Source organism: Limulus polyphemus, unplaced genomic scaffold (assembly GCF_000517525.1).
Source record: "Limulus polyphemus unplaced genomic scaffold, Limulus_polyphemus-2.1.2 Scaffold9804, whole genome shotgun sequence".
Taxonomy (NCBI): Eukaryota; Metazoa; Arthropoda; class Merostomata; order Xiphosura; family Limulidae; genus Limulus; species Limulus polyphemus.
Window position 1 is genome coordinate 3,474 of NW_013675414.1, and position 14,237 is coordinate 17,710.

At 32.6% G+C, this 14,237-nt stretch overlaps 1 protein-coding gene across 1 annotated transcript in view; it reads left to right on the plus strand.

Annotated features, from left to right (window-relative positions):
• Window positions 1-5,931: 5,931 nt before the first annotated feature.
• Window positions 5,932-14,237, plus strand: part of LOC106476098 (aprataxin-like) — a 9,289-nt gene continuing 983 nt past the window's right edge. The window contains exons 1-4 of the mRNA XM_022380051.1: window positions 5,932-6,200; window positions 9,259-9,624; window positions 10,356-10,618; window positions 12,749-12,828. Of these exons, the coding sequence (XP_022235759.1) occupies window positions 6,044-6,200; window positions 9,259-9,624; window positions 10,356-10,618; window positions 12,749-12,828 (866 nt within the window). The 5' untranslated portion in view covers window positions 5,932-6,043. The remainder of the gene's footprint in view (window positions 6,201-9,258; window positions 9,625-10,355; window positions 10,619-12,748; window positions 12,829-14,237) is intronic.

Consider the following 14,237-nt stretch of genomic DNA (forward strand, 5'->3'; position numbering starts at 1 on the left):
ACACATTGGCCACTACTAGATGCCTGGTGTATGGCAACAGGAACACATTGGCTCCTACTAGATACCTGATGTATGGCAACAAGAACACATTGGCCACTACTAGATGCCTGGTGTATGGCAACAGGAACACATTGGCCCCTACTACCACTTGCTCCCACTTAGAACTAACATATAATCTTGGCACTTCTTCCTTTATCTTCGTAGTCACTACTGGAGACCACCAAGAACTTGTTGTCGTTTGCATTACACAATTTTCAATATCTACTCTATTTAAATAATTGCAATATTCCAGGTGCTTGAAGGTTGTATGTGTAGTGAATATTTTTCATTGGATGTGTATTATAGTATGCAGGTATATCATGCCTTCCTACCCCATTTAGTTGATCAATAAAATGTTGAATAATTTGCTTGCATATTGAGCATTTTTGTCTTAATATTGAAAGTAGGTCAAGGGAACCACTAAGTTTCTCTCGTTCTAGTTACTTACGAAACTTGGTCAGTCATCAAAAATATCAATTGCACTTTCTTATAAGAAACATTGCTGTAATATAACGCTTATTGTGTAACTAGCAACTTTGGTATTTTCTACTAGAAAGTTGGGTGATGCCCCAAAGATATAAGATCACTTTAAAATGAGAGCGATCGTCAGTCACATTTGTAGCACCTGCTTTCTGTCAAGAACAACATTGTTGTTGTTAGTATGTTAGGTTATGTTTTCCCATTGTGAAATCGCTTTTTACCTTTTAATTAGAATATAACTTTTGAAAGAACTTAAAATTGTCTTCATAAAACTTGATTTAACTGGAACTTAACTTTAGAACTGTTTAAAGTGCTTACGTATCCTAACTTAAAGTCACATTTCTCTTCAGTAGAGGCATTACGCTTACACTCACCTTTAAATTTGATTGTGATTTAAAGTAAGATGATTTTACTGTGTGCAAACTTGTGTCTAGTCTATTTCTTTCTATGAAACTCAATCAAAGTCAAATAAAGTCAAGATTTCTACTTTGCAATATATTTTCTGGTGAACATCCATTTATACTATGGTTCCTACCTAGTTACTCGGAGGGGGGATATCAGTGAACTTGGTAATACCATATGATGACCCATTCCTAACATCACGCTAAATCAAGTTTGTGACCTTTGCCATCAGCTCATTAAATTCTTGTTAATACCCATCGTCTACATTAAGATTGTCTACACCATCTTCACTGAACAATCTCAGTTGTTCTGGCAGCCATTTTATCGGTGTGGGGTGTCACTGAACTAACACCAACTATATGGCTAGTTTAAGTTACTTCTTCACCCATCGTGCCTACAACCATTCTAACTGGTAACTTAACAGTAATATGTCCATAATAAATCTAGTTTTTTAGAGGGATAAATGTCCAAGTAACTGCAGATTGGTTTTAAACAGAAAACTGTGTATTTACAGTGTGTGTTCCATCACTGAAGCAGCTTGTGGTAATGTTTAAGACTGGGATTGTGGTAAGCCACAAATCGACAACATTGGTGATAGTCATGTTTACTCACCTAACTCCTGCTTATCTACATTAGTGAGAATAAAGTCAGTTCAAGATATTGGCTTTGCCCATAGTGCCTAATATTCCACAAGGACAGCCATAACCTCAGCCTAATATTCCACAAGGGCAACCATAACCTCAGCTTCACATTTATATATTTTCACTGCTAAATGCCAGGCCATGTTCATGTCTTTAAGAACTGAATTGACTACAATGACTTCACACAAAAAGACTGCCATGGCCTTCCACAGTGGTGTCCAAATTCAATCTGTGTTCCTCTACTTTAATCTATACAAAATTACAACAGTTAATGCTTGTCTTCAATTCTTATACTATTAACTGACAGTTAGCCAGAAATACATCTGCTAGTTTTATTGTTGCATGAGAGGATATGTACAATTTCTTCTCCATTTCCTAGCGAGTCCACATTTAAAACAGATGATCCCTCCCTCTTATTTAGATCATCAATTGATGGGACCTTCCTGCTTCAGTAGTGATGCAGCTATGATAGCAAGCGTTGGAAAAACCCTGTCTATTTACTCATAAACAGTTCTGCTCTACCCCAACACCTGATGATGATTGCAACAGTAGAGCAGTATCTCAGTCACAAGTATTATGACATATTGGCATTACTCAATAACATTGAAGCAGAGATTGAGTCACTACAGCTACAGCTACTAGATTTCTCCTCTTTGGCAGCATTATTACCCGCTGAAATTTCTTCAGTTAAGGATAAAATATTTCTGACACCCATAAATTGCTCTATGGTTTAATTGGCAAATCCTTAACAAGCTTACCAATGATTATATCTTCATAATCTAAAGCTACTATCCTTCAAGAAACGCTTTCTTACGTGGGTGTTACAGTTAGTCTGTGTATTACAAAGGTCATGTTTTCAAACTTTCAACTGAGTCCAATGAATGCTTTTGTTATCTAGCTTGTGGAACTAAGCCATAGCTATGTCATATTCAGCAGTTACTCTTCATTCAAATGCTCAATAGTGCCAGATGCTGGATTCTCCAAATGTAGTATCAATCATTGATTTAAGTGATACGGATAATTACTTACCTGAATCACTTTGAAAAATTGTCCAAATAATCTTCAACATCACCTTTAATGGTATACAGGATATATTTGTTTGGCTTATGTAAATTCCACTGAAATGCAACAGTAAAAACAAAGTTCCACAATTGGTTACCAAACTGACTCATTGCTGAGGCATTAACGTCATCAAAGTACTAGTTGTCTTGGTACTTGGAGGCTCCAGCATATATACGAATGCATAATTCTCACATTATACCAGTAGATAGATGTGTCATCACCATTGTGTTGTCCCAATTGTTCTAGAGCTTCGAGAATACCTTTGGTTCCTTTCCTGTCAAGAAGGTTCCTGTGCCCTAGTTGTTGGTTGTCCCACCTGGTGGGGAGTTAGCTTTAATTGACAAACTTCATTCTGCAATGGCAGCTTCATATTGCTCTTGCTACCACTAACACTATAAATGGATGTACTTCATCTACAAAGTATGGTGAGAAACTGTAGTAGATAACATTGAATATATGTTACTAGTCATAAAGGCCATGCCATTATACACTTATGTGCGAGGAGAATGACAATATCTAACTTGAAATATTCTGCTGTATAACACAAATGCTATACTTACAGAAAATACTGTACATATGAAAATCTTTATTTGTCGTGAGTTCTAACCACATTCTTCTCAGGAAACTTGATCAAATGAAACTTTGTAGATGCAAAAACATATATCAAAATGAGAACATATGGTGGAAAATGCAGTGCCTTCCCTTATCGAGTTTAAGTCTTTTGACCTGGATTACTGTTGTTTTGGACATAATTTTCTTCGATAAACGTTTTCTTGGAAATATGACTGAAATAGGGACCCAGTTCTGCATAAGTTTCCAGATAATACTATCCTTTCCATTTTCACATCCCACAAGTAGTATATGCTTGAAGCAGGGTTGAGAACATCGCAGTGAGAGTAAGAATCGTTTTGTAAATGACTAAATGTTAAGTATATATGAATTGTGAACAAATTATAAAAATTAATGTTTGTTTTAAATGGCTATTATAGCATACAATACATTCTCATATTTTGCCTACCCGTTCTATTATATGGGACAGCACATCCTTCATAGGACTTATGATTATATAAGGATATAACATGTTTTTTTTTCACCATATTTGTACACATTTGTTTCAAAATGTAATACAGACCATTTTGGTCCTATTTTATGTCCAGGCTTTCTGTTATTAAATCAAACAATTCTATTAGCACTTTTCACCTTAGCTTAGTTAGGAATTAACAGAGGACGCTTGGCATGGCCTGGTGATTAAGGCCTCGATTCGCAACCTGAGAGTCGCGGGTTCGAATCTCCGTCACATGTTCGCCCTTTCAGCTGTGCGGGCGTCATAATGTGACGCTCAATCCCACTATTTATTGGTTAAAGAGTAGCCCAAGAATTGTTGATTGGTGGTGTTGACTAGTTGCCTTCCCTCTAGTCTATCGCTGCTATATTAGAGAAGACTAGCGCAGATAACCTTGGTGTAGCTTTGAGCGAAATTCAAAACAAACCAAACTCAACATAGGGTTTTCTGTACAATAAAAGGCTGATTTAAAGCTTGGGAAGAAAGTATGCAATATGGTAATATTGTGGTTGCAGCTCTTTGGTAACTTAGAAAAGGAATATCAATTTATTCAGGTATTTAATTTTTAAATCTTATACCTTGTTGTGTTTAGATAAACATTTATATTAACAAGATGCACCCAGTTATGCTTAATCCTGCTCCAGAGTAATTACTCATGGTCTCAAATGGTGCATGCGTTCTTGTCTCTGTTTGTGGTTAGTACCCTATAAAAGTGAGTAAGTACGTTTTCATTATGTTTAGTATATATACTGGAAATAAGCAGAGACAGAGCCACAGAAAACGGTGGTTTCTCTTCATGAATATCGAGTTCATCCACTAAAGTAGGTGGAATGGCATTCTGGGAAATTCTCTTGAACTTGAATATAGTTCAAAGAAAAAAGTACTTGAAGATAATTTCTTGGTGATTTTCCAATACAGTTCTACCTTTAGCCACTTGATGCTATATAAGCAGAAAAGATGGAGATTTATTAAGACTGCAGACTTCGTGAGTTATTTATATTTTCTGTTCTATATTTCCATTATGATCACACAGAAATCTATAGGCACTGCATCCAGCGACTTGGCCAGAATGTCTTTGCGTGGAATAACTTGAATACTCGTTTCATTCTCTAGTAGGTTAAGGTATGGGATGGATGAATTTGTGTATATGTGACTTGTATCATTTTTTCAGATGGAGATCTTTCTTGGTTATATTGCATACTGTTGTCTGGGACAAGTGGATGTCTTTTGCCACTAACCACTGTATTCGTAGATTATCACCTGTTACAAGACACTGCGCTTTAGATAGTATGGCTGGGGTACTACTTGTTGCAAGTCTCTTTTTAGATAGTCCGGGCTCACCAAGTTGATTGATATTCATTTATTTATCATTTTCTTTCAGTACAAGGGATATCCCTATCTTGTAAATTCTAAATACCCGATCTGAACACATATTTATGTTCTGAGTGTATGAATATTTTGCGTTGGAAAGGGCTGTTACGAACCCTTCCCCTCCTTCCCAAAACCGATCAATTTTCGGTGGCATCATAATACTTACGTAACACCAGCAATGTCAAAATATACTTGTAATATATACCGTTCCAAGGCGACTTCAGACTTGCTGTGGTTGTCACCTGAATTACTATTTTAATATATCCTAGTGACCCATCTATATAATAAATATGAACAAAAGAGGAAACTAAAACTCAATCTTTTGGATTCGTATTGGTTTTTGATTATTTGTTCACGTGACTTTCCGCAATGATACGAAAAAATAATGATCCAATTACATATGAAACCATTTGAAATGTATATTGAAAAGACAACAAGAAAACAAATATCGTGAACTGACGCACGTTATCAGAAGATAAAATACAACAATTTGTGGAAATCACTTTTTTATTTTGGATTAGAAGATATTTTTATTTTCTTACTAGATAAATTCACATTTACAACAGTTTGAAATGTGTTTAATTCAAAGTGGTATTATTGATATGAAAGCTACTGTAGTTTTACTAAAGAGGTTTTCAAATTGTAGAAATCTAATACTTAGCTTGATAGTATACTCGTTTTTATTTGAAAATCTCAATTCAAATATATTTTAGTAGAATTTTTATTTATACAATTTCACAACTATTAACACATATACAAACGTAAAATAATACGGGATAAGGATGGTACTCCATCAATATTTTTTATGTAGTAAATACACTATTATAACTTTTTATAGAGGGCTGATGAGTGTTACACACGTGGTTCCTTCTACAAAGTTCTAGGAAGGAGTTATAACTTGTCTAGGTATTGCTATGGCAATAACTGCAAACATTTTAAGTTACTTGTACGTAGAGATTACACGCTCGATTTTTATCTATTGATAATGTCAGCTGACCTTGATAAATGTGATATCATAGGATGTGTACTTAAGAGTTTTAGTGAAGGAGTATTGGACGTTACACTACAGGATGGCAAACCAGTTATAGTAGGAAGGGGGCCAGTTACAAAAGTGAAAGAGAAACGGTGCTCAAAGAAACAAGGTATATCATTCCCTAACCTACATCGCAGGAGTTAAAATTAGATTATTTTAGTTGAAAATGAAAGTTTAGATTTCATGTCGGCTTAAAAAAAGTAAGCAATTGTTTTTTGTTTTTAGTTTGGTAGGCCAGACAACTACTACTAGTACCAGTAGAATTTTGTACTACTACTAGTATATGTCAGTCAGTTTCGTAAGTAATAATCTATGTTAATTAATATTAATAACATTAACTAAGAGAGCTAGAAGAAAACATAATTTATTAAATAAAATCTAAACCTGGTGTATTAATGCCTTGATGACCTAATCTGAATCATCTTAAAAACTAGATGTCACGTTTTTTAGACTATTACAGTTTAAAGACAAAAGTACAAAAGTCTTTAAGAGTAATCAGAACATTTGAAAGGCCGACCTTTCTTCATAAGGATCAAAGAGATATAATAAGAAACAAGGAATATGGATATCATTTTACCATCACTACAGCTTTCAATGCTGTGCACCATCAATTTTATCACTGATATCACCAAAAACTTGTGCTTATACTACCATTTGAAGGTGTTATTTTTTGTTTTTTTGAGAAAAGGAACATATCTAAAGTGTAATTTTTCTATTATAGGATATGTTTTATAAGGAAAATGAGATTTACTGTCCATTCAAATTATATAAATGTGTGAAAACCTTTCTCAAAAGTTATTGTGAATAAACTTGGAAAGTTCTTAAGAGTAAATATACAGTTTTTAATAAGCTTTATTTCAAAACTTTTAAAGAACCTGGGAAGAATGCAAGGATTAAATGAGAAAAATTATCAGCATTTTATGTGGATCAGAAAGTAAACTGGTTTAAACGTAAGAAAGTGACGTTGTACGAGATGAATCCCGTGTAAATGGGTTGTGAAACAATGTTTGATAAATGTGTAAGTGTCCTAATTATATGTTTCTTAAACTAAGTTTTAATAACGTCTTTAAACGTTTTTACTATACACTTTAAATAAACTTCCATAGTAATATAAAAATTATTTGTAATAGAATTTGGGGACATGAGATGAGTAGGTTTATTGGTAATATTTAAAGTGAAATTGAAAATAACAAAACAGTACATACAACAAGGCTCCATTTGAGTCCAAGATGGACAAATTAAGAGAAATGTGGAAAAAGAAACATCCACAGTTTGCATGATTATTATCACAAATTGGTTTCTAATGCTTCACCAGTTTTTGATGTTTAAACCTGTTGTAATTGGAGACAGGCTCATCTTTTCTAAATCTTAAACTCATGTCCACTTGTCTTTAGAATATAGCAGAAATAAGATATGGGCCTTTATTTCATCAACCTACTAAATAATCTTGTAAACCTTATTAAGATTAGTTTCTGCCTTCTTTTCTCAAGAGGAAATGAAAGATCTTAATCCATCCTTTTAAGATAATCCTTCTATCTCTGGCATCATCCTAATAACCCTCTTCAGAGCCCTTTCCGATAAGTTAATAGCCTTTCTTAGATTAACCCTTTTCAGAACCCTTTCCGATAAGTCAATAGTCTTTCTTAGATTAGGATACAAAACTGTACACAGTATTTAATAAGAGATTATCTCTTTTAACTTGAAATCTAGACGTAAAATCCTTTAGCTTAACTACTAGCAACAGAGCACTACCTCAATAGCTTGAGTGACTTAGCCATAACTATGCCAAGATCCTATTTTCAGTCATGCTGTTGAGTGGGTTTCCATTTGTACTAGATGTGTGGTCCAAATTATGATAAACAGGGCTGTAGTGCTTCCTGAGTATACTAGAGCACTACTGAAGTACCTGAAATTGAAGATGAATCCCAACACTTCAAAAACTAAAAACATTATGTAAAAAAGTTGTTCATTTTACACCTGAAATTAAGTTTTCTTCATACCTAAATACATAATCAAAGATCACTTTTGTAGCTATTCATGTTGGCAGAATAGGAGGTATGTAAGACATTATAAATATCAAGGTTGTTTATATTACAGTGCGATTTTAAAACTTGCTTTAATGTTGGGGATTTTTATTTGGTACACAGTTGTTATTTTTTCCAACATTGCAACCACTAATGATAACAAAATTTATGCATCCTCTGTTTTACTTTAATTAAAGATCATTTGTCAATTATTTGTCTAGTTTATCATTTGATCCAAGTCCATCTTCAGTGCAGCTAGAAATACCGGAGTTTAATGTCAGTGACAAACTGTACTAATCTAGTAATTATGCTCTATCAGTGTAATTAATGTATATAGGAAAAAGAAAGGTCCAAGTGCTGACCACTGAGTCACTCCACTAGTAGCTAAGGTCCAGTTTTACTGGACTACATTAAGAACAACTTTTTGCTTTCTTCCATTCAAATACCCTACAATACAGTTAACTGGTATTTCTCCATTACTGACCAATGTGATTTTCTTAGCTGATCTTCTGTGTGGCACTTTATTAAAAGCTTTGTAAAAGTCTAAGTACACCAAATCTACACCCTGTCCATTCTCCAGATAATTATACATACACAAACATCTTCAAGAAAACTTCACAGATTAACAGAGGAAGATTCTAAATCAATGTTGGTTCTCTTTTGTGATATCATATGTCACAAAATAATTTTGTAATTTTTTATAATACTAGAATTATTCCCATTATAGAAGTAAGAGTAACTGGCTTATGATTTCCAGGAAAACTCTTATGACCCCTTTGGAGAAATATAATTATCATTAGTAACTCTCCAATCCTATATTTCCCTACCCAAATTGAAAGATAGAAGCTCAACTGTTTGATCTTTCACTTGTCTGGTCCAAAAGCTTTACCATTTTTAACTCTTTAGTTTTTACAACCAGATCTAATTACTTCATGATGTAGTTGTTGAAGGATTTAGTGCATTGAGGTCAGTGGTTTGAATTGTTTTGTAAGTCAGGTTATTTCTTAAACAGAAAAGAATACATTTAATGTTTTTGGGAGGTTTATAGGTAACCTAGATGGACTGACTGGCCTCTTGTGATTCACGATTCCCACTTGTTGCTTATGATGTTTGTAATATAAATAAAACTGTGTTTTTTTATAGTGCAGGTTCAAGCAAACTATTCACAAGCTACTGTGACTCTGACACACCTGGGAGCTAACCCTTGTGAGGTAGAGGGTAAGTTATACCATATTAACAGCAGACTTGAGCTCACAGAAGGAAAGACAATATTTCTTTTGAAAGGTATCCTTCCATATACCATTGTATTTATGAGGCGATCACCAAGAAATAAGAAAGTGGAGCTTGAGAGTCTCAAGGATGTTAAAATGTCAAAAGGCAGTAATAAAACTGGCACTCTTAAAGATTTTTTTACCACTAAAAATGAAGGAAGTCCAAATAAAAGAAAAAGTGAGCAAACTGAAGATGAATGTCCAAGGCTGAGTGGAAGAAAAAGAAAACTTGATTCAGGTGAGCTGTTGTGTTTAGTGTCAGGTTTTTATTTATGTGTATTGGCAGGATTCTTTACAGTAGGTGTCTGTGACTTGATGGTGATATATTTCAACAATAAATGGACAGCACACAATTCACTTGTTTTAAAATATTATATTCAACACAAGTCAAATGTATGTACAAAATTTCATTACATTGTTGGTTATAAAAGTTGTATCCAGAGCTTTAAATAATTGTATCTTTTTCATCAAAGCTCACACAGGTGGGTTCATTTACTTTAGAACACAATTGACAAGACAAGTTATTCTCCTCTACTCTGTGATAGTCATTTTAAAATTACCATTATAACTGTTGGTTGCCACAGTTGTATCCAGAGCTTGAAATAGTTCTATTTTAAATCAAAAATCCACACAGGCTGGTTCAGTTACTTTAGAACCCAGTTGACAACATAAATTATTATTCTTTACTCTGTTATTACAATACAGTCTGTGATTATTACACTTTTAAAAGTCACCACTAAACAGAGATGGCAACATGGCTTAAATAATCTAAGTTTAGTTTTTCTATCAGAGATGGAAACATGGCTTAAATAATCTAAGTTTAGTTTTTCTATCAGAGATGGAAACATGGCTTAAATAATCTAAGTTTAATTTTTCTATCAGATATTTTCAAAGATCAGAGTAGATCAATATTATAATTTTCATCGATGTTTTTTGTTTTGTCTTTTCACTAATTTAATGTAACTACAGGTAGTGTAGATGGTGAAGATAACAGTTTAGTTCAACAAGATGGTGATGATGAGGACCACATACAAGATGTCAAATCTCGTCTTGAACAAATGCAAAAAGACATGGAATCTTCATCAACTTCTCTAAAGAAGAAACGTTTTGTAAATATTTCTAAGCCCTCGGAAGTAAACGATCAGGAACATGACTCTTCTAACCCTTGGAAAGAAGTGAATAATGGAGAGCTTTTAATCTTTACAGGGAAGGGTATTGAGCCAAGAGAAAAAGTAAGGATTTAATTGAAGACGTTTGTCGGTAGGATTGGTTATGATTGTTCAAATGAATGTTTAATATAGATATATGTATATCTGTCTCTTACCTTTTATTTAGGCTAGCCATGTTATATAAACAAGATCTCAATTACAACCCAAGTTTCAAAAAAATTATAATCTAAAGAGTATTTTGTTAATTTTACAAGTAATTCAACTTTAATGATGTATGATAATGGCCCAAATATAAAAGATTTCAGTTTCATCAATCAGAAATACTATGAAATAGTATACACTTCACCAGCTTAATCTAGTTTACATCATAACTGTTGTTGTCCATGCAGTTTGATAATATAAATATCATCTCAACCACTACTGTGTCTGTTGTATCCTGATGAGCGAAAGGCCTCATCAGATATAGTGTGGTTGACATATTATTCTACTTCCTTCGTTTCTTACACTAATTAGTTATCAGAATGTCACATGAATAAAAAGGGACAATTTAGTTCATCAAGGCTGTCCCTGCTTGCTCACCCTTGTGAACAAATAAAACTCACCTTTTATTATTCATGTGATTTTACAAGATTATATGAGAGATTGATGGTTGATTGGACAAAGGCCTCTAATTTCTTTGTGCTATATTTTGAAGATAATAGGATAAGAGGACACAAACTTAAGATTTGGGAAAGACAGGCTAAGCTCCAGTTAAGACATCATTATTTTTTCTAACAGTGTGATTGACTTATGGAATAAGTTGCTATCATCAGTAATGGATGCCATCAATTTAATGGAACTTAAGAAGGGAATCAAAGATTTCGTGAAACATGAAAAATGGGTGTAAAGTTTAACTTTTCCCAAGGGCAAGGACAGCAATGAAGGACCATGAAGTCTCTTATTGTTAATATATTGTGTTATGATAAAGTGCTGATGGTAACTTATTCCATAAATCAATCACCATGTAAGAAAATAAAACTGTCTTAACTGGAAGCCTAGCTTGTTTCCTTAAACTTGTGTCATCTTGTCATATTATCTTTAGAATACAGTACAAAGAAATGAGAGCTTTTTATTTGTTTGATACCCCACTTAATCTTGTAAGCTTTTGTAAGATCATCTCTTACCATTTTTTTCTGAAGGGCAAATAAACTGAGGTCTTAACCTATTCATATAAAGTAGCTTTTCCATTTGTGGAATCATTCTAGCTACTTCCACAAATGTCAGTATCCTTTCTAAGATAAGGAAACCCAAACTGTACACATTATTTCAGTTGAGGCCTAACTAGTGACTTGTGTAATGAGAGAATTTCCTCTTTTGATTTGTGATCAATATGTCTATAAATGCATCCTAAAAATATATTAACTTTCTTCAACAGCTTGAGTAACTTATCCACCACTATGTCAAAATCCTTCTCTTCAATCACATTATCAAGTGGATTACAAATGCATTCATTATCTGATACTTCTGTAATTTAGATCACCTGGCAAATCTTTGTCTGGTTGATCCAAGTCATTCTGTAGTATCTCAACATCCTTAATAAGCTAGAAATACCATCATATTCATTATGTTGGTTTAATTAAAGTTTATATATTAAATAAGATGTTATATTTATAATGTTTTTTTTCAAATAAAAGAAGTAACATACTGTGTTTTATTTGAATACACCCACTTTGAATATTATAAAAAATAAAAGTTGAAATACATGGTTATATATATATATATATATATATATCACACATAATGATATACATGTATATTTATATATATATTGTACACATAATGATATACATGTATGTTTATATATATATTGTACACATAATGATATACATGTATATTTATATATATATATTGTACACATAATGATATACATGTATATTTATTTATATATATTCATACACATAATGATATACATGTATATTTATTTATATATATATTGTACACATAATGATATACATGTATGTTTATATATACATTATACACATAATGATATACATGTATGTTTATATATATATCATACACATAATGATATACATGTATATTTATTTATATATATTTCGTACACATAATGATATACATGTATATTTATTTATATATATTTTGTACACATAATGATATACATGTATAAATCACATGTATTATTTTTCTTCTCGTAAGATAGCTGGTTTTGATCTTGATGGGTCTTTAATCACCACAAAATCGGGAAGAGTGTTTCCTACAAGCCTTCATGATTGGAGGTTAGTCTTGATGTTTTTTGTGTTAGTTATCAATTAACATGTTTTCCCCTACAGCAATTAAGATTAATTTAGTAAAACTTTTGATTATTTGTGGTTATATATATTTTGTTACATAAATTGGCTTCTCTATACAAGATAACAGTCATTATGTTGTCTGTGAAGTGACTTCCCTATACAAGATAACAGTCATTATGTTATCTGTGAAGTGACTACCCTATACAAGATACAAGATAAGTCATTATATTATCAGTGAAGTGACTTCCCTATACAAGATAACAGTCATTATATTATCTGTGAAATGGCTTCTCTATACAAGATAACAGTCATTATATTATCTGTGAAGTGGCTTCCCTATACAAGATAACAGTCATTATATTATCAGTGAAGTGACTTCCCTATATAAGATAACAGTCATTATATTATCTGTGAAGTGGCTTCCCTATACAAGATAACAGTCATTATATTATTTGTGAAGTGACTTCCCTATACAAGATAACAGTCATTATATTATCTGTGAAGTGGCTTCCCTATACAAGATAACAGTCATTATATTATCTGTGAAGTGGCTTCTCTATACAAGATAAGTCATTATATTATCTGTGAAGTGGCTTCCCTATACAAGATAACAGTCATTATATTATTTGTGAAGTGACTTCCCTATACAAGATAACAGTCATTATATTATTTGTGAAGTGGCTTCTCTATGCAAGATAACAGTCATTATATTATCCATGAAGTGACTTCCCTATACAAGATAACAGTCATTATATTATTTGTGAAGTGACTTCCCTATACAAGATAACAGTCATTATATTATCCATGAAGTGGCTTCTCTATACAAGATAACAGTCATTATATTATCTGTGAAGTGGCTTCCATATGCAAGGCAACAATTCTCAGTCATTTTGTTATCTAAAACAACTATTTTAGTATAGATAATTATGTATCAAGAAATGCAAGTTTAATGTATATTTAAACTAGTTTTTATAATAAGAAGTTTGTTTTGATGTAAGAAAATAGTCTCCAAGAATATATGTAGTCACTTTAGTAAGTCATGGGTCTGTGCTGCACAAAGGAATGTGTTGGAGTCATCATTAGATAGTTTTCTAAATGTATAGAAGAAGGAGCTCCAGTTAAACTTGGAAATACATCCGCTATTACTAAAAGCATTTCATCACAGGTAGTTTAACTGAGTAAATTTCTCCTCACACTGTAAACTCATTCCCTTTTATATATTTTCATCCCCTTAAAATACTTTTACTGACATAGGATTTATCTCTGTCAAATTGAAGAAATTTTAAGGTACTCTGAAAACATTAGAGTAAATATGAGAACTTTCTAAGATTTCTGTTCATCGTATTTATTATGAAAAATGCAAACCTATTGATACAAGTAAGTCCAACTACTTT